At 35.9% G+C, this 21910-nt stretch overlaps 1 protein-coding gene across 1 annotated transcript; it reads right to left on the bottom strand.

Annotated features, from left to right (window-relative positions):
- Positions 1-1932: 1932 nt before the first annotated feature.
- Positions 1933-17247, bottom strand: lobo (coiled-coil domain-containing protein lost boys). The gene is made up of 13 exons (XM_089706708.1): positions 17134-17247; positions 7696-7890; positions 7195-7356; positions 6744-6929; positions 6300-6510; positions 5865-6012; positions 5380-5489; positions 4784-4931; positions 4223-4499; positions 3686-3907; positions 2954-3163; positions 2585-2676; positions 1933-2118 (listed from the first exon to the last, which is right to left on the bottom strand). The coding sequence occupies exons 2-13, from the start codon at positions 7876-7878 to the stop codon at positions 1962-1964; spliced, it is 2106 nt and encodes a 701-aa protein (XP_089562834.1). The 5' UTR covers positions 7879-7890; positions 17134-17247; the 3' UTR covers positions 1933-1961.
- Positions 17248-21910: the final 4663 nt, after the last annotated feature.

The following is a 21910-nucleotide window of genomic DNA, read 5'->3' as shown; positions in this document are numbered from 1 at the left end:
CGGCATGCCACTGAATGCCGCGGGATCACGCAGCACGCCGCGGGATGCCACTGCACGCCGCGGGATGCCATTGCACGCCGCGGGATGCTCTGCCGTGCCATGCCGTGCCGTGCCGGCAGTGGGCGCCGGCCCTAACGTCGACTCGCGCTCGCAACGCACGACGGGCGCGGCAAGCTGCTGGGGGGCGCGGGCGACTGGTCCACGGGGATACATCACCCGCAGCCATCTTGGATTCTACCCAAACATTAAATTATTTGCGACTAATGTTGTTTTATTTACCTGTTCCTGGGATAATGTTGCTACAAACAAAGCAAAATACAAAAAATAAAAACCACAGATTAAACAGATACTATATAGAATGTCTCGCGAACAAACTCTCCCGCCTCGCGCTCGCAACACACGACGGGCGCGGCAACCTGCTGGGGGGCGCGGGCGACTGGTCCACGGGGATACACCACCCGCAGCCATCTTGGATTCTACCCAAACATTAAATTATTTGCGACTAATGTTGTTTTATTTACCTGTTCCTGGGATAATGTTGCTACAAACAAAGCAAAATACAAAAAATAAAAACCACAGATTAAACAGATACTATATAGAATGTCTCGCGAACAAACTCAAACTCTCCCGCCTCGCGCTCGCAACACACGACGGGCGCGGCAACCTGCTGGGGGGCGCGGGCGACTGGTCCACGGGGATACACCACCCGCAAACGTCTTGGATTTTACCCAAACATTAAATTATTTGGAACGAACGTTGTTTTATTTACCTGTACTATTTCATCTTGTGCTCCTAGGTCAATTTTCATGTAAACAAAGTTACAAATAATAATTAAAGATTAAATAGATATCTATTATCTACTATATAGAATGTCCTCTAACGTCGACATAACGTCGACTACCTAGTTAAAATTAAAATTAAATTTGAAATTTTAAACATTAAAAATTTAAATATTTGAAACGAAGTTTGTTTTTTTTTATTTTCTCAAATTCTTTTACAATAAGTTACCTATAATATAGTAATCTGAAATTTATAGCGATAAAGAAAATAATATTCTTAGGTACATACCTGCAACAATTTTATTGCATAGAAGGTTGCTTTTTCACCAAAGATAATAATATTATATGTATTACATATTATGTGCTACTAGCGACCCGCCCCGGCTTCGCACGGGTGCAATGCTGACACTAAATACACTACAGAAAAACTGTGAACGTTGTATGTATATAAAAACATAGCGGCCGGCCGGCCGGTACCGCCGCAAACGCTACGTCCCGCAATTTTTAAATCTGTAATATCTTCGATCATCATACGGTGTAAAGGGCCATATAGATCTATATAAATTAACAATGTATTCAAGGTATTTAATTGGTTAAGGATTAATGCTGTATTGGTTAAAATCGCTTAGAAAATTAGCCATTATTTGTCGTAAAAAGTAAATGACAAAAAAAAGTTATTGTGGGTTATCCATAAGAGATAGACATATACCATCACGGACTTTTCTGTAGACCTTTCCAATGTGTACAATACTCAGTACATTATTTTGATAAAACTCGTAGGGTTCAGCCTGCGTTTGCAATGTAAGCGGAAAAAATGTAATTATTTACGACATCACATTAGAAACCTCAAAAATAACAGTACTTCTCCACTATTTAATGGATGTTATTATACATATAAACCTTCCTCTTGAATCACTCTATCTATTAAAAAAAACCGCATCAAAATCCGTTGCGTAGTTTCAAAGATTTAAGCATACAAAGGGACATAGGGACAGAGAAAGCGACTTTGTTTAATACTATGTAGTGATGATGATGATGATGCAGCTATATTACGAAAATGTAATAGCTAGCATCCATCTAACAATCAGATTTTTTTGATTTGATGTGATAAAAAATAAACAAATTGTTGATAACGAGTCATAAACCAATTTATTTCTAAAACATCTATTCTACAATATATCATCATTTCAATCGGTAATAATGTCTCATTCGGTTGTATTCCTTGAGCAAGGGATGTTTTTCCAAATATTCTTCTAGTATTTGATATCTTGGCGCCGACAAGTCCTTGTGTCTTGTCAAACGTACTTCTAGTGTGTGTACTTTGAACGCTAGCTCAGCACTGGAATTAAAAATTTACACCATTACGACTTATCTATTATTTTAGATAGATATTTATTATTATGCCATATATAATTTACTAGCTGTGCGCCGCGGTATTTTTTACCCGCAGTGCTCCGCTCCTGTTGGTCTTAGCGTGATGATATGTAGCCTATAGCCTTCCTCGATGAATGGGCTATCTAACACCGAAATAATTTTTCAAATTGGACCAGTATTTCCCGAGATTAGCGCGTTCAAACAAACAAACTCTTCAGCTTTATAATATTAAGTATAGATTTGGGAGTAGTATTATTAGGTCTGCCAAGTCTAGCTAATATGATTTGGAAATAGATCGAATGTCAGAAAAGCTTAGTTTATTACATACTATTTAATGCATTAGACAAAATACAATTAATTTACAAAATAGATTCGATAAAAGTGATAACTTATAAAATAGCAATGTTAAAGCAGTTAACGTTATTATTTACCTTGCTGCGAAATAAACGCTTTCCTTCTCAGGCGTCAAAATAAATTGATTAGCTAAATACCACAAGCGCTTTGCTTTATACTCGCTGTTCAACTGAAAATATATAAAAACACATACATTGTCATAAAGATCAGATTATTATCTCGCTTAAAATAATTAAGTAGGAATTATGAAAGTTAGATAAAATAGAGGTCCTAGTCTCTACCTTGAGAGACACCTATATTTTACACTTGTTATAATTTTATTTATTTAACACGATGGTAAAAACTTACAGATTTGATAATTTTTTTGTCAAATTATCCATGATAAAAATTAGGACATCAGAAACGTATGTAGGCACTTTAGTTAAGAATAATTAAAGAATAAGTACCTTATCAAACCTTTCTTGAACGAGATTTTGTCTAGCAAGTTGCTTGGCTCTAAAATCGTTAATACATTGTTCCCGTATCAGTGTGGCTTCCTTGATTGTAATTGGTGCACCCGTGCCGTGACCCGATCCAAACATGCGAGCTAAATATGGTGCCAAAGGATCAATTTCCGCTTCTTTTTCTCTTTCTGTCACTTCTGCTTTTTGAGCTTCCTAAAAATGTGTAATGAAAACAATACTGAATTTTGGTTATACCTATAGGTACATCCTACATGTAACCGTACAGATAACTACAAATATGTTTTTGTATAGTTTTTACTGCAATTAAAATTGTAAGAGAAACAACTTTATTATCGTTATTAGAATAGTTTAATCTATACTATATCTGTTTGTTTATTTGTTTGAACGCGCTTTAAACTACGCTACTTTAAAAACGCGCGGAACTCTAACTGGTCCGATTTTAAAAATTCTTTCGGTTTTAGATAGCCCATTTATTGAGGAAGGCTATAGGCGGGATATATATATCATCACGCTAAGAACAACAGGAGCAGAGAACCGCAGGGCACAGCTAGTTGTAAATACATTTTAATATATAAATTTCAGTCCTTATTTATATGTACTCTCTGTACATATTAATAAAATTCAGTATTAATAACTAAGCAATAGTGAATAGATAGTAAGTAGGTGTTAACTATTAATAATTCAACTAAATAAATTAACAAAATCAAACAATACCTGTTCTTTCCACCCCTTCTTGGCAGCTTCATTTCTCTCTGTATCAAACAATGCTACATACAACAGAGGCTCCGTGAGCTCCTTGTGGCGCGTCTTCAGGTAGCCATTGATATCCGTCTCCCTGTCACGGATGTGTTTCCTGGTCTTGTGTTCCCACTCCATGTTGTCACAGAGTGCGTAGTACACGTCTAGGGGTCGAGGCGGTTTGGCACATGGATCGGCCTGTGATGATAAGTTTTTTACGACGAATGAGAATGAAAAATTAAATCAATTTCTACGGGATAATTTAAAATGATAATACTGCGAAAATAATGTAAATGACAAAGGTTATTTAAGTATATTTTATTACCTATAAAAGCTTGTCTAGAAAGAAGAGTAAGAGAGCTGTTTGCTATTACAGCTCTCTTACTCTTTTTTCGCACCTATAGTAGGGAGGCAAAATGCACGCTTATGGAAGGGTTCTAGGGAAATAAGTAGTCATCAATATATAAATATGTATAACTTTTATTAATTAATATTTTGTTTCAAGACACTTACTATGTATCCAGAAGTTTTATCCGGATAGAATAAGATTTTACCACCTGTCTCAGCGAGGTTGGGTTTCAGGAAAAATCTAGTATTATTCGTGACAAAGTTGTAGGCGTAATGATAGAGTAATTCAATGGTTTCTTCTGGAATGTGGAAGATTTTCTTCCAGATATCCTCTTTAGCTGGAATATCGTTATTTCGAGAATATGTCTCTACAATGTCTTTTACTTGACGTTTTGGTTCCGCTTTAGTTGGTTCACTGTATATTATGAAGCGGGTTTCTAGTCTGAAAGAGTTAATGTACATAAATAAATAAAAAGGTAAGAAAGCAGTTGGCATTTACATTCTCTAAGGCATTTACACTCATGAAGGTAAAGTGCCTCACAATTTTAATCCTTGTCCTTATAATTATTATGTCACTTATTTGAGGAAAATTAAATTCACATTTTTCATTTTGTTAAATAGTCTACTAAGTACTTACTGCTATCTTATTCGAGGTCAAAACAATATCAGCAAATGAACTGCATTGAGATTTTCTTTCAGCATATTTGATAATAATGCACTACCTACCTGTCAGATCTATCCGTATAATATTCATCAAAAGTAGTCGGCGTGCACACCAGCTTTGTTAGATGATCAATCCTGGCGTAGTAGTTGAATTCTAGCGTCCTTACTCCCTCAACTGATACAAGAGGGGCATCCAAGGAATATTCGTGTTCTGAAATAATGATTAGTAGTCTTCAAAAAGAACTTTGCCATCTAAGAGTGGATATTTATTTATTTATTATTATTAATAAATAAATAAATAAATATCCACTCTTTTATTTATTATTATTAATAAATAAATAAATATCTATATATAATGGATAGATAGAGGTAGAGAAGAAAATATTATTCATATTTAGATTTCATTAATTTAATTGGTTAACTCAACGAGTTAAATAGTTAGTTTGACATAATCAACTCAACAACATACCTAAATAGTTTGAATTAAAATAGGATCCTACTAAGTATGAAGTGTAAAAATATATCGTTGATAACGCTCGGGAAAACGCAATTTATTTTGTATATTATATTTATCCTTAATAATGAGAATAATAAAAAAACCTAGTGCATTAGTAACCTATTATTATAGTATGTACTATATAGGTAGATTAAATACTAACTCAATAAATGGTCACTTCTCCCAATACCAAACATTTCTCTCACTTCACGTTTCACATGATCCATTCGCATAGTTTCCATTTTATCAACTCTATTTTTATACCATTCGTATCTGAAAACAATAGGAAAGCTCCATGCTTTTGTAAGGATTACAATTAATAAAAAAGACGAGTGGCACTCGGGGACTGCCGCGGTAAAGCTATTGCATAGCATGCCTTCAAGCCACACCTCCGCGCCCGTCGGAGTGGGGAGCGTGAGGTTTTTTCGTTACGGAATTTCTGGATTCGGTCCCCGCGCTCAAGGCCCGCGATAGAAGCTATGCAATAGCTTAAAATATAATTCTAAGTAAAATTTATAGAGGCTTTGGAAATAAAAAAAGACCCTGCAATCCATCAGCTGTCAAAAAATTTCAGGCTAGCATCTTAACGTTTTTATGTTTTTTGAGCTTAATAGTTAAGTAGGAAAATAATTTGAATAATAAAATTACGTCAATAAAGGAACGGTAAGTGCGTAATCGTCAAAGATCTTGATCCTCTTCACAATGCCGTCCCTTTGAGAGTAAGGCGAGAATTTCTCCAATAGAACCTTCTTATAATGTATCACCTTGTGACTGCCGGGATAACGCTGTTCAAAATCTAAGAGAGAAAATAAGGCATTAAAAAATTCACATAGCAGGAAAAACAAGCAGGAGTAGAAAAAAAAATATGTTTAGAAATAAATGCAATCTATAGACGAATTGCTGTATGTGTTTGTATTGCTAAAACTCAAGAATTGCTGTACCGATTTGGCTAATATTTATCTTCAGATATTTGTTGAAGGGAATGTTGAAATGGTAAAAAACATAAATATGTAATTAGACACAGAACATATTTTTCACACATACAATATTAATCAAGTATCTAGTTACGAACAATCGCCATACCATCTGCGGTAATATCCAATTTCTCAACCCAACTAGCTGGAACATCCAAATGCTTTTCCGTTTCGAAGGCAGTTTTCTTATCAGCCAGGTCTATGCCAACAAGTTGACGGCGGAAGTACGGTTCACCAGCGAGGAGATGTTCCCAGCAGCTGAGGTCACCTAAATCGTAGTTCAGGGTGCCTAAACCGTTGTCGCAGTTTTGGAGGTTCACCTGCATTAAGCAAATGAATACTTCAATAAAATATCCTTGTAAAACATGATGTTTCAGTTAAACGTTGATATTGTCAAAACTTTCTTAATGCTTTCAATGGTAACAGAGGTCTTTCCGTTTAAACGCTTGCAACACTTGGTTACATTATTATTAATGTATTTTATATGCATTGAAGTGATACAAAAATGAGTAAATAGCCACTATTTCTGCTATAGCTATGCTATCATGCTCACATAATAATTTTCATGATTATAAACACTATCCAGGAATTGGTACTGCGGCGCCCCCACGGGATAGCTTTTTCCCTCGCTGGGCTCGATGAAGAACGGCTCCTCCACCCCCCGGAAACCTGGTAGCACGAGCACCCAGGCGTGCGTGCGCCAACCGTCAATTTCATCTGACGGTGGTTTCTCTAATTCCTGAAAAAAATAATTAACATGTGTTGTTCTGAGTTGAGTTTTTTTAACAAATTGTAGATATAAATTATAAAGCTCTATCTATTAGCGATTAGTTTATAAAAGACAAAGAGTTATATGAATTAAAATACATTATAGTAATGATATCAAAGTTAAGCATTCTAGGATATGATGAAGTGTGAGAGAGATACTCAATTATAGTTCTCATCTCCCTAATGATAACGCGATATACACAATGTTTTGTCTTCCTAATATTAGAAGTTTGTACCGCAATTTTCCTCAGCCGTTCTTTTTCAATTTTATCCAAAGCAGCCTGTTTCCTCTCCGCTTCCTTTCTGTCCATTTCCCTGCAATACTTGGACGTCATGTCTGGTATGGGCACGAGACGGTATCGAGGCTCTTCCTCTAGCGGTGGCGGTTCTTCGATCACCTAAAAAGTGATTATATTATGATATCCAAGAACGGAGAACATTAGAGAAATGTTATTTTCCTTATTTATTAGTAGAAACAGTAGGAAATTTTCTTTTTAACGTGTGCTGCAAAGTGAAGTGCAGTTCTACTGAACTAATTTCAAACGACTTCAAAAAGCAGGTAAAGAGTCTTACCAATTTGAGACAGTAATTGTGTTAGTGGAACTAAAATATATTCAAATATGTTTATTTATTCGAGTACAAATTAACATTGGTTTTCATAGGTTTGTCAACATCCGGAGCTTTTTTCAGGAAATATGGTATGTGGAACAGTTTTTCTAACGTTTTCTTCAACTTACCTCACTCTCGTCCGGTATCTCCGGGCAATCTGTACGGTACCGCACCGCTAGGCACACGTCCTGCGTCGCACAACCGACAACCACGTACGCATCGTAGCCCGCTCCGGCCAGCCAGCTGACCAGCACATGGGCCAGCTCGAACGGATTGCCGCTGCGGCGGATTATCGCCGTGTACGGGGACATCAGTCGCTCGGGCTGGAAATTGTCAAATAGATTTATTGATAGTGTCTGTAGAGCTTTTTGAATAGGTTTCTAACTAAACTGTATACACATCGCAGCCAACCAGGTGAAATCTATGCAGTTTACAAGTCAGAGTCGTGATTTAACGATGCCAAGTCAATAGATATACGATTTTTACATAAAAAGTTGTTGGTAAATATACCTACCGAGCTTTGCCTTTTTTTGGTTTAGACTTAGAAGTTAAGAGTATATAGGTACGCAAAATCTTTGTTTTATTTTAAACTAGCTTTCCGCCCGCGGCTTTGCCCGCGTTTTCAAAGAAAAACCCGTTCCCGTAGGATTTCCGGGATAAAACCTATCCTATATCCTTTCTCAGGTATCAAAATATCTCTATACCAAATTTCATGCAAATTGGTTCAGTAGTTAAGGCGTGATTGAGTAACAGACAGACAGACAGAGTTACTTTCGCATTTATAATATTAGTATGGATTATCATTGGCTACGGCTTATCGTGCTTTCTCTGAATAGCCATTAAAATTTAAAAATAAAATAAAATTTTAAATAATGCAGACAGCACCGCTAAGCTTTTGTGTATCACGCCCTCAGAACTGAATACAAGGAACTAGCACCAGTACCACTGCAGTAGTTCGCTACGCCGCGGCCGCCTACGACTGCCTATGCTACGGCCTCTACAAGAAATAGTTCCTCGTCAGTGATATAGATGGCGCTGATTTCAAAATGTATCTTATTAATACATTTTGAATGTGAGATGGTGGAAGGTGTTAATGATGCCGTAACCCATAACTCAAGCCTTGAATGAAACATCTGGAAATTATACTTCAGAGGTATTTTGAACGTAATATTCAGTTGGTGAAATATAAATTGACGTCTGGTTGGCTTATTTTGATATTCTATTTAATTAATTGAAACAATAGAATGTATATGGAAATAAAAATGCGTTATAATTTATTATTTTAGTATTATCGTACTTGTTCATATTTTAAATGTGGCTTCTTTCTAAAAAAAATACCAAAGGTATAATACCTAAATTTTTTGCTCTTTATGACATATTTTTTTTTTGTTCGACTAATATTATTTTATATATAAGTGTAATAATAAGTGTCTTAAACTTTCGCACGTGACTTCTATTTTGTTATTACCGAGGCGTAACACGTGTTTTTTTAATCATTGGGTTTGTTTATTTTTCCGATTCATCTCTACATATTATAAAAATCCACCTGTTTTGTTTACCGAGATATGGTTGTGTTTTTCTTATAAAGTTATAATCTACATTCTTAATTAAAGTCTCTTTAAGCTTACGAATTTCCCCTTCAACTCAACTTCTATAGAACATGTAACTTGCTCAATACACATAAATATAAGACGATTTTTGTCATCAAAACTTTCTTTCAAGACAGTAATAAACATCCTTCGAACCCTGCAAGTGTATGTTTCCTTTATTCCAATGGAACGAAGATCAATAAATTTAAAGACAGATTACAATTAATAAAACATTACGGAACCCAATTAAATTTCACAACAAACATTCAACGTGTCTAGGTCGAAATAATCATACAGCATAATATTATAACCGCCGGGGTTGCCACCCCACACCCCCGCCCCATAAATTGAATCAAAAGTTGTGAAAACAAAGTCGGCCCGCGGAACTTTTACACAACTTTCACTTTTCACTGAAACTTTAAGCACTTTCGCTCACAGTTTTCTTTTCGAAGATTCTTTTATTAGCGGTATTATTGTTTTATTTCAATGTGGAAGTTTTGTGTTGCGAGGTGCCTGTGATTTTTTAGGAATGTGTAAGAATTTAGTTTCAATCGTACATACATATATGTATTTTTGAGGAGTGCAACATAAGTACTGCTTTTTTTCTAGATAACCTGTTTGTTATACGGGGTGTAAGGTCGTGAAAATTTAGATACAGTAAAAGGTAAAAGGTATGAAACATTAAAATATACGAGACATCAGTTATCCTATTCACTTCAAATACAGACTTAGTGATATTAAATGTATACCGCAGTTTTTGTAACCCATTAAATAAGTATAAAGGTATGTATTTCAAAAAATGAAAGTTTGTTGTTTTTTAGTAAAATTTCGCTAGCAGGCAAATTTTACGGTCGGCAAAATTTAGGACACTCTCGTTTGATAGAATTTAAAAATATACCTAGCAAGTAAAATATACCCATAGCTAATATGTATTACGTGCTTCTCTTACTTTAACTACCTTCTGACTATGTACTTATTTGAGTCCTATCAAACTTTACATACACTGTACTAAGTACTTACTGTACTGTACTACTCATGTACTCAGTGTACCTACCAATCACGGTGCAATACCATCAAATTAAAAACCATTTAATTTAATATTTATATTTCTCACTCCAAGAAAGCCTTTTAATATTATGTAATATCAAACTAGTCTTAGCCCGCGACACCGCTTACTTGATGTTTGGATAGGAAAGCACTATTATAACGATTTTCAGGTAGATTGGTCTTTGAGGATTTGTAAAGCCTTTAGAATTTTACCCAGATTTGTATAGCCGTACTGTTTACAACCGAAATTTTCAAATTGATTGTATTGGAAGTTATTAATTGTAGGTACCTATGTCGTATCATACGTCCTTAGTAGTTAGTATCGTCAGAGAATAGTTAATACATAGTATCTAACGCTAGTATGGTGTACACTACGGTTTCCTTGGCATACTAATATTATAATTGTGAATGTGCCTTTGTTTGTTTGTGTGTAATTCTTTCACTATACAACGAAGCTATATTGTGGTATGATTTTTGTGGACTCGTCGCTAGACAGTGACATAGGCTACTTTTTACCGTAGTTTAACATCTCATTCCCGTGGGAATTTTTCTTTAAACACGCAGGTAAAGCCGCAGGCGGATAACAAGTTTAAGATTTACCTTCGATCGTTTACAAAAATGTACGAATTGTCTATATTATTTTTCAAACGGTATTTCTAAGAATTTAAATGTACTTACATACATTATTATTGATAATTCCTACGACGAGCGACATTCATTGACCGATTTCTACATTTTTATAAATACGTCAGTAACTACATGTCATTAACGAAGAATATAATCGTTCATGGATTACTATGTAACGTGTTTTCCTAGGACCTTTAATATTGCTTCGTATAAGTGCAGCGTAATAATGAATGTAACTGAAATAATTTTTCTTTTCTATAATTTATGTTTCACAAACAAATTTGAATTTAAAATGGAATCATGATATACATAATTCGATTATCTTAACTTTCGGCTGAATACTGATTTAATTCATTAATATTTTAAACAATAGTTTTATACAAGCAAACAGATTGTTTACACTTCTTAAGGAACAATTGCATAATCGAATGCTTTGTTCTGGAAGTTTCGATCCAAGAAAATTTCGCATTTGAATTTCGAATTTTCGAACGCCATTCTCACACGAAACCGTCAACTGCAACGGTACCATGTGTAGCGACCGGCAAGCGGGATCTTGGCGGGCGTGTAGCGTGCACCCGCTATAATATTCCTTTGCGAGCTTAGAATACACAGCGAGCGCAAATTAGACCGTACGTTCCACGCTTTGAGTTGCGCTTGACCAAGCGTTATTGGTATTTCGAGCAAGGAGCCCGGAGCCGTAGGGATGGGGCGATTTATATCGACGTTGTCGATAAATGTCGACGTGGATATATCGCCGTGAGCGTGGAGCTGTAGACACGTGCGTGTTCTTTAATTGGATCTTCGGTTGAAACGGGATTTGTTATTTTGTATTTAAATTTTTATACAAATGATTATGTATAATTTTCTCGTGCGTATATTATGTAGAGGGATTATTGTGAAATTATATAAAATAAGTATGAGAACGAAGTCTCAATTTATTAAAATAAAAGTAATTTAATTGTGTCAAGTGATGTATGTATGTATGTAGGTGTTCTGTATCATCAATCAGCCGTAAGCCGTTTTTGGACGTAACAGTTTTTGCTAAAAAATCTAATTAAACGGGTTCATTGTTAATTAATATTTACATTCAATGAGCTCTACAGATCTTACAAGCGAGCAAAATATGATAATTCTATCGTAATATTTAAGGAGCGTTACATTATCGGTGTCGAAACAAGGCGGAGTGCTAGAGATGCGGCGCATATCGTTATCGATACTCGAGACTTGGTAATAAGTATCGACCGGTCGAGGGTGGTGCTGGCACAGATGCCACTCATGCGAGATCGCTGACTGCTGCGTTCTCTAATTGAATGCGATGCGACATATTTTATCGACTATCGATAGTTATTTATTTTTTTGTTTGTGAGACTTTTTTACTTAATTTAAAAGGAGAAGGTGAGGAATTAAGAATGTTTTAGGTAGATAACGATAAGTTTTTATTTAATTTTATGAATAAACCTATCAATAAATAATTAGTATCAATCAGCAAATATATTAAACAGGTACTCTACATGGCACAAGTACAGGTTTGAAAGTTTGAAGGTATGATATAATATTTACTTAGTATGTATAATATTATGTTATTTTATATCAGTTATGTTCTGAGAATATTTTTTATTTAATAGTTTATTTTATTAAAAAAAGAAAGGAGTCCTTCCATTGCATTGCACACAAGCATTGTATTTAAAAATAACGTTAATAATAGCTTTATACTTTAGTATGTATAACTATCGATAGTTTTCCATCGTAAGGATGCTACATTATTCAACCCATGCAACAATTGTATGCTGAAAACAAAAACTGGAAAATGTTCGTACTTTTTATTTCATCGACAATTAAAAATGCCAAGTAAACGTTCGCAACACAAATGCCCTCGAAGAACGGCAGTCCGCGCGACTGATTTGCACCACCCGACGGACGCCGCGCGGTCGCGTCGCGAATTAGTGATGTAACTGTGCATTTTTTATTATTTTATCGATATCGACATTTTACAATAAATCTCCCAGAATAGTAACAATGCGTTTTGATCTTTATGAAAATATTAAGAGCGATGACTTATTCTTTAAAGCATAATGTTTAATTAATGTATTATGTACAATGTACAAGTATATAATGCTTATCGTGAAGCAAGAAAGCACTAGTAGGTCAGCGTAGTTGTTAGTTGCCTATCGGCTTATACTTTTTGTGCCGTGGCTCGGCGGGGTTCAGCGTCGCGTCAAACAAAGGACTGTTTTTGTCACGCGGCGCCACCCTCCCGGTGAGCCGTGTCCGTGGCGACGAGCGGCCGCGGGCATCGCCAGCCGCGGATCGATACCTCGAGATCTCGGCCTACGCGCCCGCCTCGCCGGCCATTTGCCTACCTCGACGCCTCAGGCTCGTGTGTACATAACCCGCCACCCACCACCCGATACACCCCCGCAGATTACCGCCTACAAAGCAAACTTCATCGGTACGTGCATGCAATATGCGCAAGGAGCCAGAATTGCGCCTCGGACCACCCATCCAGATTGCTTTGATACCCAGCCCCGCATTTAGCAGAGGCTATTCGAGAGCCTATTGCACAATGAATCTTAGCTGAAGGCCTGGAACCTTGTTTCTGTGAGGCGGCCGCAATCACGTTAATTACTCTAGTGATAGCACCGGTATTATCTGGAGTGCAGATACTTTGTGCCCGATAGCTGATTGAAGGCGAACATCTTAGCCTATAACTACATAGCTAAGTATGCGGGCTTGACTGATAAATTGACCTTTGCTATAGATTGATCGTTAATCAATAAGATTATCGCAAATTTGGGAAACTAATATCATACTTTTTGATTTTAAATACAAATATACATAAATTTCACTTTTATAACTTTTTAATTTTAACGATAACTATTAACTGTATCCAAATATAAAAAAATCCTTTATGAAAGCTCTTTGAAAACATAGGAATATATTTCTTATGTAAAATAACTAATAGGATAATGATGTATTTATCTCTTCTTCTGTTTTGAGTAAGTACGAATATTAAATCAAAATTTTGAGCTTCGTCATGACTAGGTAAACATTGTAGCATGCGATAAGACAAGACAAGTAAATGGGCACTATGTATACGTATAAGATACGTATTGCAGCACTCGTGAATTTCAATTGAACGCTCCGGAGGGTCGTAAATCGGCCAAGTGCAGCTCCACCCGACTGTTCTCAAACGCGAAAGAGGGAAAGTTCACATTTGCATATTGGCCTCGGCTGCAAAACTAACTCGAACAAACTCCGCGCACCCCCGAGTCAAGCGGAGAGAACTTTTAATGTGAGCCGCGATGCCGTATCTGTTTTACTTTCTTTGCAAACTTTCGTAGTTTTACTTTACGCTTTGAGACGTCAACTTATTATGCTGTAGTGATGAGTTCAATTTTTTACGCTACGTTCTATCTTATAATTAAGTGACACAGATATGTTAAATTATTAAAAGCTACTTATGTCGAACTTATTTAGAAATCGAATTCATCATAATAAGAACAGAGTCTATAAAAAAAAATCTGATGTATATTGACTAGTTTTATTACAAAATATAATTATTGTTAAATACTTTTAATTTCACTATGATACTTATAAGTGTCACACATAAGTTCAGCGTTCAAACATTAACCTTTAAATCATATAGCGTTAACAGTGCAAATGCATCAGCAAAGCCGTCAGTCACACGGAATGTGGACGAACGTCGGCCGGGGTGACTCCGGGAATATTTTAGCGTATTTCAATAAAGGCGCGACATCTTTAATCTAGTCGGGATCGGGTAGAGGCATAAATCTTGCAGGTCCGGGCGAGTTTTGAATCATTTAGCGTGGCGCTCGAGCCCTGCGACTTCCGTCCGGCACGTGCTCCCCCCGCCGCCACCCGCCACGAGCGCGTCTGTCTTGCTGCCGAGACAAAGGGGCAATAGGGATGCGACATAAATTGGAACATGTCGATGAGTGTTTGGATTTATTTTTTTGCAATGAAATTTGTAGAGTGATTTTTAGTTGTTGCTGATGTTATAATGATTTGTGAATAGACGTTCTAAAATTCCTTGATACTTTTCAAACTTTTTTGAAACGATTCGTCAAAATGAGCATAGTACACATAGAGGCGAGACAGGTTTATACAAAAGTGGTCGAAGAAATTCAGAAAGTCAGAAGATATAAAAAAAAACCTAGATAACGTCTTATACATAGTAACTAATATTTAATAATCTGTGATCTTATGTTTCTTATATCGCTTTTATCGATAATAATAATTAATATTCATAATTTAATAATAACATTTTTATAGTAATAGTTATGTTATAATTTATCAAACTCAATTTGAATATTAAAGATAATTAAATGTTTTGTATTTATATCATTTAATATTGCCTTGATAATGAATTATCAGGGACAATAAAATCATTGCTTTGAATGATAAACAGTAAACACTATCCAAGGCCTAATCGAATTTATTTCACATAGTGTCCATTCCGTTTCCCAATTTCCATTAATTACTTATCGGAACGGGTTTATCGACAAAGGGAAGATATGCAATCTCTAGTGTACGACGTCCGAGCTGCCTCTAATTTGAATTCACGGAGACTCCGCGACGCGTCCGCCGCGTCGGCCGCGCCCGACTTAATGAATCGCGAGGGGGTGTGGGGGCGCCCGCAGGGGGTTGCTAGGGGGCGATCGGACGACCACCGCATCCTCCGCGCGGATAAGTGACGCCCGTGTTGCTTCGTACATAGCTACTCCTTATGTATTGTGGCACATAGCGGCCGGCCTGTACCTACGTAACGCTCGCCAAATTTATGTCCCGCACATGTCTAGAGACCGCGGCGTACCTTTAGAGGGATTTTGCGTGTTTACGTACAAACGGGGGCCGCCGAAGATATTCGAGATGGAATTTTGCTTGGACCTTTATTGATGAGTTACGTAGCCGGCTTACGTCCCCTTTGGCTTATCTTGTTGCTTTTATGTTTGTACATGTTTTGATTAACATGGATTTAGTTTTAGCTAACTTGACGGGGGCTTAAATGCTAAGATTACTTATAGCGCTAAGAAATAAATGTAATCAATTCAAATTCGATAATATTGCACGAGAAATTTCCCGAAGCGAGTTAAACTGTTCCAACCAAAAGCAACAATATCTAGAACAACAAAAACTTGCTAATGGGCTATTATGTAAATGCCGCGATCGGCATGGCTAATCTAAACCGAGTAAATTATTCAGACGGTTCCAACATTCCGTGGTCAGTTGGAGATACCAAAACTTGATTCAAAAATAACAATGTGAACTGAATATTATTTCATAAGGAAAATTAATTTTACTAATATGTTACAAAAATAGGTATCAGAATTGTTACAAATTGCACATATAAATCTTTTAAGTTAATTTAGTTAACGGAAATTTCCACAATTAAACTTTTAATTCCATCAAAACATTGAAATAAGTTAATCTATCAAATTCACAAACAAAGAACTCATACTTCGACATAAACTTATTTCAATAGGTGCTTTCAAATCATCACGCACCAACAACAAAAACATACAAATACATTATCTACAACAGATAATTATCGGGCAGGATCCACGTAGCGCATTAGCAAACATTAGCGAAGCGTGTGCGAACATTTTTTTGTGGAGAGCATCTAATCAGTCCCCTGCACACGGTACGCCCGCGGTTGGGGTCCGCCGTGGGAGCACAGCGTCGCCATTATGCTCGATAATCACGAAATATCGATTGGTGTGCGTGCAACACTAATTTCGTGTCCTCTAAGAATTTTTGGAAAACATATTTGCAATTTACTCACCCTCATTTAATCAACCTATCAAATTAAGATTAACTAAAATTCATTTGAAACTGTGAACTTCTGAAATAAGGGTTTTATTTACTTTATCAGCTGATTTCAAAGATGTATCATCTTTTATTCTCATGCCTCTAATTTGTAACGTGTCATTTTGTTAGGTTTGCCAGAAACTTATGCATATATTATGTACTTGAATAATTTGCCAATTTTCAAATCATCTTTGTACCTAGAGTAAAAAAATAAGGTGCTCTTTTAAAAATACATTATATACCTAACGAACATTAATTAACTTACAAAATAATATAAATTCCTAAAATTAGCTGTTGTCACGTCGATACACGTTCCATGAATTTTATCTTTAGAGAAATACATACCTACTTACATATAAATTAGAATATTATATAGACTATAATAAATAATAAAGAAACAATGCGAAAAAAAGACGTAACAGAATTAAACTACATTCCATAACTTTGAATTAGACAATCTTCTGTATCACATACACAAATCTTTGGAAAGCTTCAACAAAAATGCACTGAACAATCCTTCCTCTGTCGCCACATTAAAGTTTAACTTTGCCGCAAGCCCAAATGAAATCGCTATTAAATAGACTTTTAAATGTCTCGTTCACTCGGTTAACTGTCCCATTCCGGATGTTTTGTTACACAACAAACGGTCCTGGCGGAGTGGCAACAGGTGGTATCATTACGAGATATTTTATGTTCTACGTCACCACTGAAATTGAGCGTCTGCGAACTTTACACTTTTATCGCGATAACTTCGCCCACTTATTTGTTTTATCGTGGTGTGATGAACATCACTAGACCGTTAGACGTAATTTGATTTGATGATTAATCGGTGTTTTTAATAATCGACGTTTAACATACTTTCCTCTCTATATTCTGCACTGTAGTTTCATATTATATTTTTTTAATATTCTTGTCGCAATTTCTAAATTCAATAGTTTTTATTTTATACACATTTTCGATGTAAAAATAATTAAATGATATTTTGCAATAACAAACGTGTATGATTTTTTTACCATCCAAGAATTTCTAAATTATTTGTTATGCATCTTTTATACTCTAGAACCAAATACTATGTTTATATACGAGCACAAGGATATAATTATAGAGAACTAGCTTTCCGCCCGCGGCTTCGCCCGCGTTTTCAAAGAAAAACCCGTTCCCGTAGGATTTCCGGGATAAAACCTATCCTATGTCCTTTCTCGAGTATCAAAATATCTCTATACCAAATTTCATGCAAATTGGTTCAGTAGTTAAGGCGTGATTGAGTAACAGACAGACAGACAGAGTTACTTTCGCATTTATAATATTAGTATGGATATAGGTAGTGTAGTTTTGAGTAAGATATAATAATAATTTATCTTAATGTTAGAATTTTTGCTCTACCTTTTCAAGACTATAGTGTATAATGTTCGTTTGAAATAATAAAACATAATCTAAAATTGTTTGTAACATATATACACCCTAACTCTCGATATCGTATGACCATGCTTAATTTTATTTTCGTTTGGCACCGATATTAATTTTCGATCAAATAATTCCTAACTTTTAGTTTTCAAAATTTTCATTAATTTCGCGTATATTGAAAGCACCATTTCAAAAACTATTGATTTTACTAAAATATTACTTTAAAACATTTATATACTACTATTACTTTCCATGTTCAATGATTACAATCCATACTAATATTATAAATGCGAAAGTAACTCTGTCTGTCTGTCTGTTACTCAATCACGCCTAAACTACTGAACCAATTTGCATGAAATTTGGTATGGAGATATTTTGATACCCGAGAAAGGACATAGGCTACCTTTTATTGCAAAATATGTACCACAGGCGAAACCGGGGCGGACCACTAGTATTATATATTTAACCGTAGTTTACTGTCATCGCTGAACTTAACACATTTGTACAAGAAATCTACGAAAATGTACTCTGTCTTAATTTTTAATTTTATGAAATACGTGTAAATAAGCGCTATAATTTCAAAATATTACAATATACAATTTAAGCATGATTCTACAAAGCATCCCTTTGTTCTAGAAGAATTTTTTGTAATTATTATTTTACTAGATTTCCGCCAGCGGCTTCGCCCGCGTTTTCAAAGATAAACCCGCATAGTTCCCGTTCCAGTGGGATTTTCGGGATAAAAAGCCTATATCTTATTCTGGGTCTTCCGCTACCTACATACTAAATTTCATTGTAATCGGTTCAGTAGTATTTGCGTGAAAGACTAACAAACATCAATCCATCCATCCACCCATCTTCACAAACTTTCGCATTTATAATATTAGTAGGATATAAGTGTTTGTTGAGAAATAAAACAATATTCTTGCTATATTTTATAGGACACGTATATATTATGTAAATCGAGAGTATGGACACAGTATGCCGATAGCGTTACTACAATTTCTTCGCGGCAGGTGTGTCGCTGGCGGGTGTCTCACGGGAGGCAGTGACGTGATCGCACTGCGCTCGCGTCGATTGACGTGCTAGTGATGTGAAACTGTGATATCGATAAAATATATTTTATACGATTTTTTTTATATGTAATCTATCTTTGTGTGTGGATTTTCGACAGATAAAAAAAATATTGATATGTATTGTGTTCTAAAAATTCAATCAAATATGATAATTGTATCAATATGGTTAACTCTATTCTATCTCAATCTTTGAGCCATTGTGCTCTATATAAAATAAACAATGTAGGGTTTAGTAATGTGAGAACAAAATAACAACGCTCCAGTAAATTTCGTTTACTAATTAAGTTATTTATAACTTAAAGTAGGACACAAAAATTATAATATGCTATAATTATTATAATGCAGATAAGGTGGTTTATATCGATTTAATCTTAACTTTCCTTTTGATAATTTCACAAGAAGTACCTATTGCTATGTTGAGTGCGTTCTTATGTGTTGGAGCCACCAGAGAAACCAGCAAGCAATGTTCTTATTAACGCTATTAAAATAAAAAAAACTTAATTTTTTCCTTCAATTCCGTACCAAAAACATTCAACGAGTGTTCAATATGTAATTTAGCACAAAAGCAGTAAAAAATATCAATAGGTACCTTATCGATAACACCACCCCATCCCTATAGCAATCGCGGTTACCATTAGCATTACGTGTTATTCCCCCGTCGCTTCACTGCTGCGATAAAATCTCGCGAGTCGCGAACGTGCGTGACCACATCCAGTTCCCCCCCCCCTCTTTAATTCTCTCCCTCCCCCCTCCTCGCCTGAACAGTCCGCGGAGGACTGCGCCCGCGCACTTCCGCTCGCGGCTGACCGCAGGGACAATATGTCCCTTCACTGAGCGTATTCTGTTACAGGCTTAACCGTTACAATGTTATTTATTAAGGATAATATTTTAAAATATGTATTGAAATATTAAATATGGTGGTAGGTTACGATTCAACTGCATCGATGAAATGTAGAGCGCTATGTGACAAAACAGAAAACTAGTAGTTTTACGTAGACCGTACGATTGCATTAATTGCGTTTGAGTAAAATTTATCTTGAGAAATTTTTAAAGAATATAAAAGAATCAAGAAGATTTAAAGAATTCGAAAGGATTCGAACCCAAAACATTTTCAGCCTGAAAATTTCTCATTTACCTACACCTATAGCATTTGAATGAAATACAACTAAATATCAAACTTTATTTTGTTAGTACATAGTACGTTTAAGGTAGTAGCCCAAATCTAAAAAAAATCTTCTCAACTAGATACTAAGCGTGTACTCCTGTACTTGATGTATTACCTTGAACTTTAGTTGAAACTGAGTAACATAAGTCCTAATGACCCTTTGGGCACGGAACATTAAAGCCCAAGTAACCAAAGTCTGAACATTTCATAATACAATGTTATGTAAAATTCACATTCCCTCCGTATACCTATCCTCGACGAAATGTACATTTGTTTGAAAATTTCTTAAGATTTATAGAACCTAAAAAACGAGTCACAACTCTATACCCTTTTTCTGGCAAGACGTCACCAATCCCAGTCAGTAGAGTATTTCTAACATCCTATTAAATCTAGCAGATAAATAATGCCTGGAAATTGCGCACCTGCAAAATGTGTCGGCCCTTGACTAGTCGTAAATAGGTCGTAAATCGATCAAAACCCCCGCGAAGGCTTTACGGTTCAGTGCAAGTTAACGCCAAGGGACTTTTTCTATGGCGTACAAACACATAAAACCGTACTTTTAATATCTAGCTGTATATAAAACGCTTGCACGCTCACGGAATTCCTATATCTTATTCTCTAATAATAATTAGAGTCTAATTGATAGTTTCATCACCTGTGCTTTTTGAGTTACGTAAGAAAGGATTTCAGTGATACTCGTTCTAAAGTTAATTGGAATACCTGCCCTTGCATTGAAGAGTACTTAGACACTAAGGCTGGTACCTTAGTAGAATTATTTAATAAGAATCATGTGAATTATTATTCCTTCTTATATGTTTTCCTTGTAACTGCACCATTTGTTAGACTGCAATTATTTACATCAACTTCTACTTCATATACCTATCTATGCTACTGCTTCGCTTTGAAAACTTTTGTGTTTAATCCAGTCTAGTTTCTAATCAGTCAATAAAATTCTTGTTAAAATCTGCCCAGCCGTGACGGACGTAGAAAAAAGAGTGACTGCACAATACAGACAGACAGAAAGCTTATTTTTTTAACTCTTGTTATTGTGTTAGGGTTACCTACTGTAGACCATAATATGCATTTGATAAAAAAGCTATTATTTTGATACACGCAACTCGGCAATATATAAAGTTCTATTAATTGGTATAGAGTACAAAACCAAATTGAATATATTATACAATTCCGCGCATAATATATTCAACATTATATAAGACAATTCCTTAACATCTAAAATACGTCCTGAAAAACTCCATCAGCCAGTTAGTTATATGAAAAGTCAACACGAACCTCAAATGCAATTACCTCGGCGGCGATGAAGCGCATTTTCGCAACACCAAGCTAAAAACAAGCGGTTTCCAAAACAAAACTATTAAAAACACACGAGCTCAATAAGCCTGCACTCGGTGCGCGGAATTCTTAAAAGCGGTCGCATCGTCTCGCGGGAGTCGCATATTTTTTACTCCGGGTCAACCCCCCATCGCCGGCGGGGGTCGAATCCACCCCGCGCGGGTCGGGTGGGGTTAATTAGTCGCGAACGCGGTCCGGCTCCACTCCATCTAAGTTGTTTCCTTCTTTATTTGCTCACTTGATACGAATGTGGGGA

The sequence above is a fragment of the Colias philodice genome, chromosome 18 (genome assembly GCF_061535455.1).
Source record: "Colias philodice isolate Cphi_HAF_F1 chromosome 18, ilColPhil1 Martin Lab GWU primary, whole genome shotgun sequence".
Classification (NCBI taxonomy): Eukaryota; Metazoa; Arthropoda; class Insecta; order Lepidoptera; family Pieridae; genus Colias; species Colias philodice.
This window is presented reverse-complemented; position numbering and strand designations above follow the sequence as displayed.

Bases quoted from the DNA above. Each gene is read 5' to 3' on its own strand.
- lobo (XM_089706708.1), bottom strand. From the start codon at position 7,878: ATGTCCCCGTACACGGCGATAATCCGCCGCAGCGGCAATCCGTTCGAG. The intron at 7,357-7,695 runs GTAAGTTGAAGA...ATCACTTTTTAG, and splicing joins AGATACCGGACGAGAGTGAG to GTGATCGAAGAACCGCCACC. The intron at 4,500-4,783 runs GTAGGTAGTGCA...TAACTCTTTCAG, and splicing joins TATACGGATAGATCTGACAG to ACTAGAAACCCGCTTCATAA.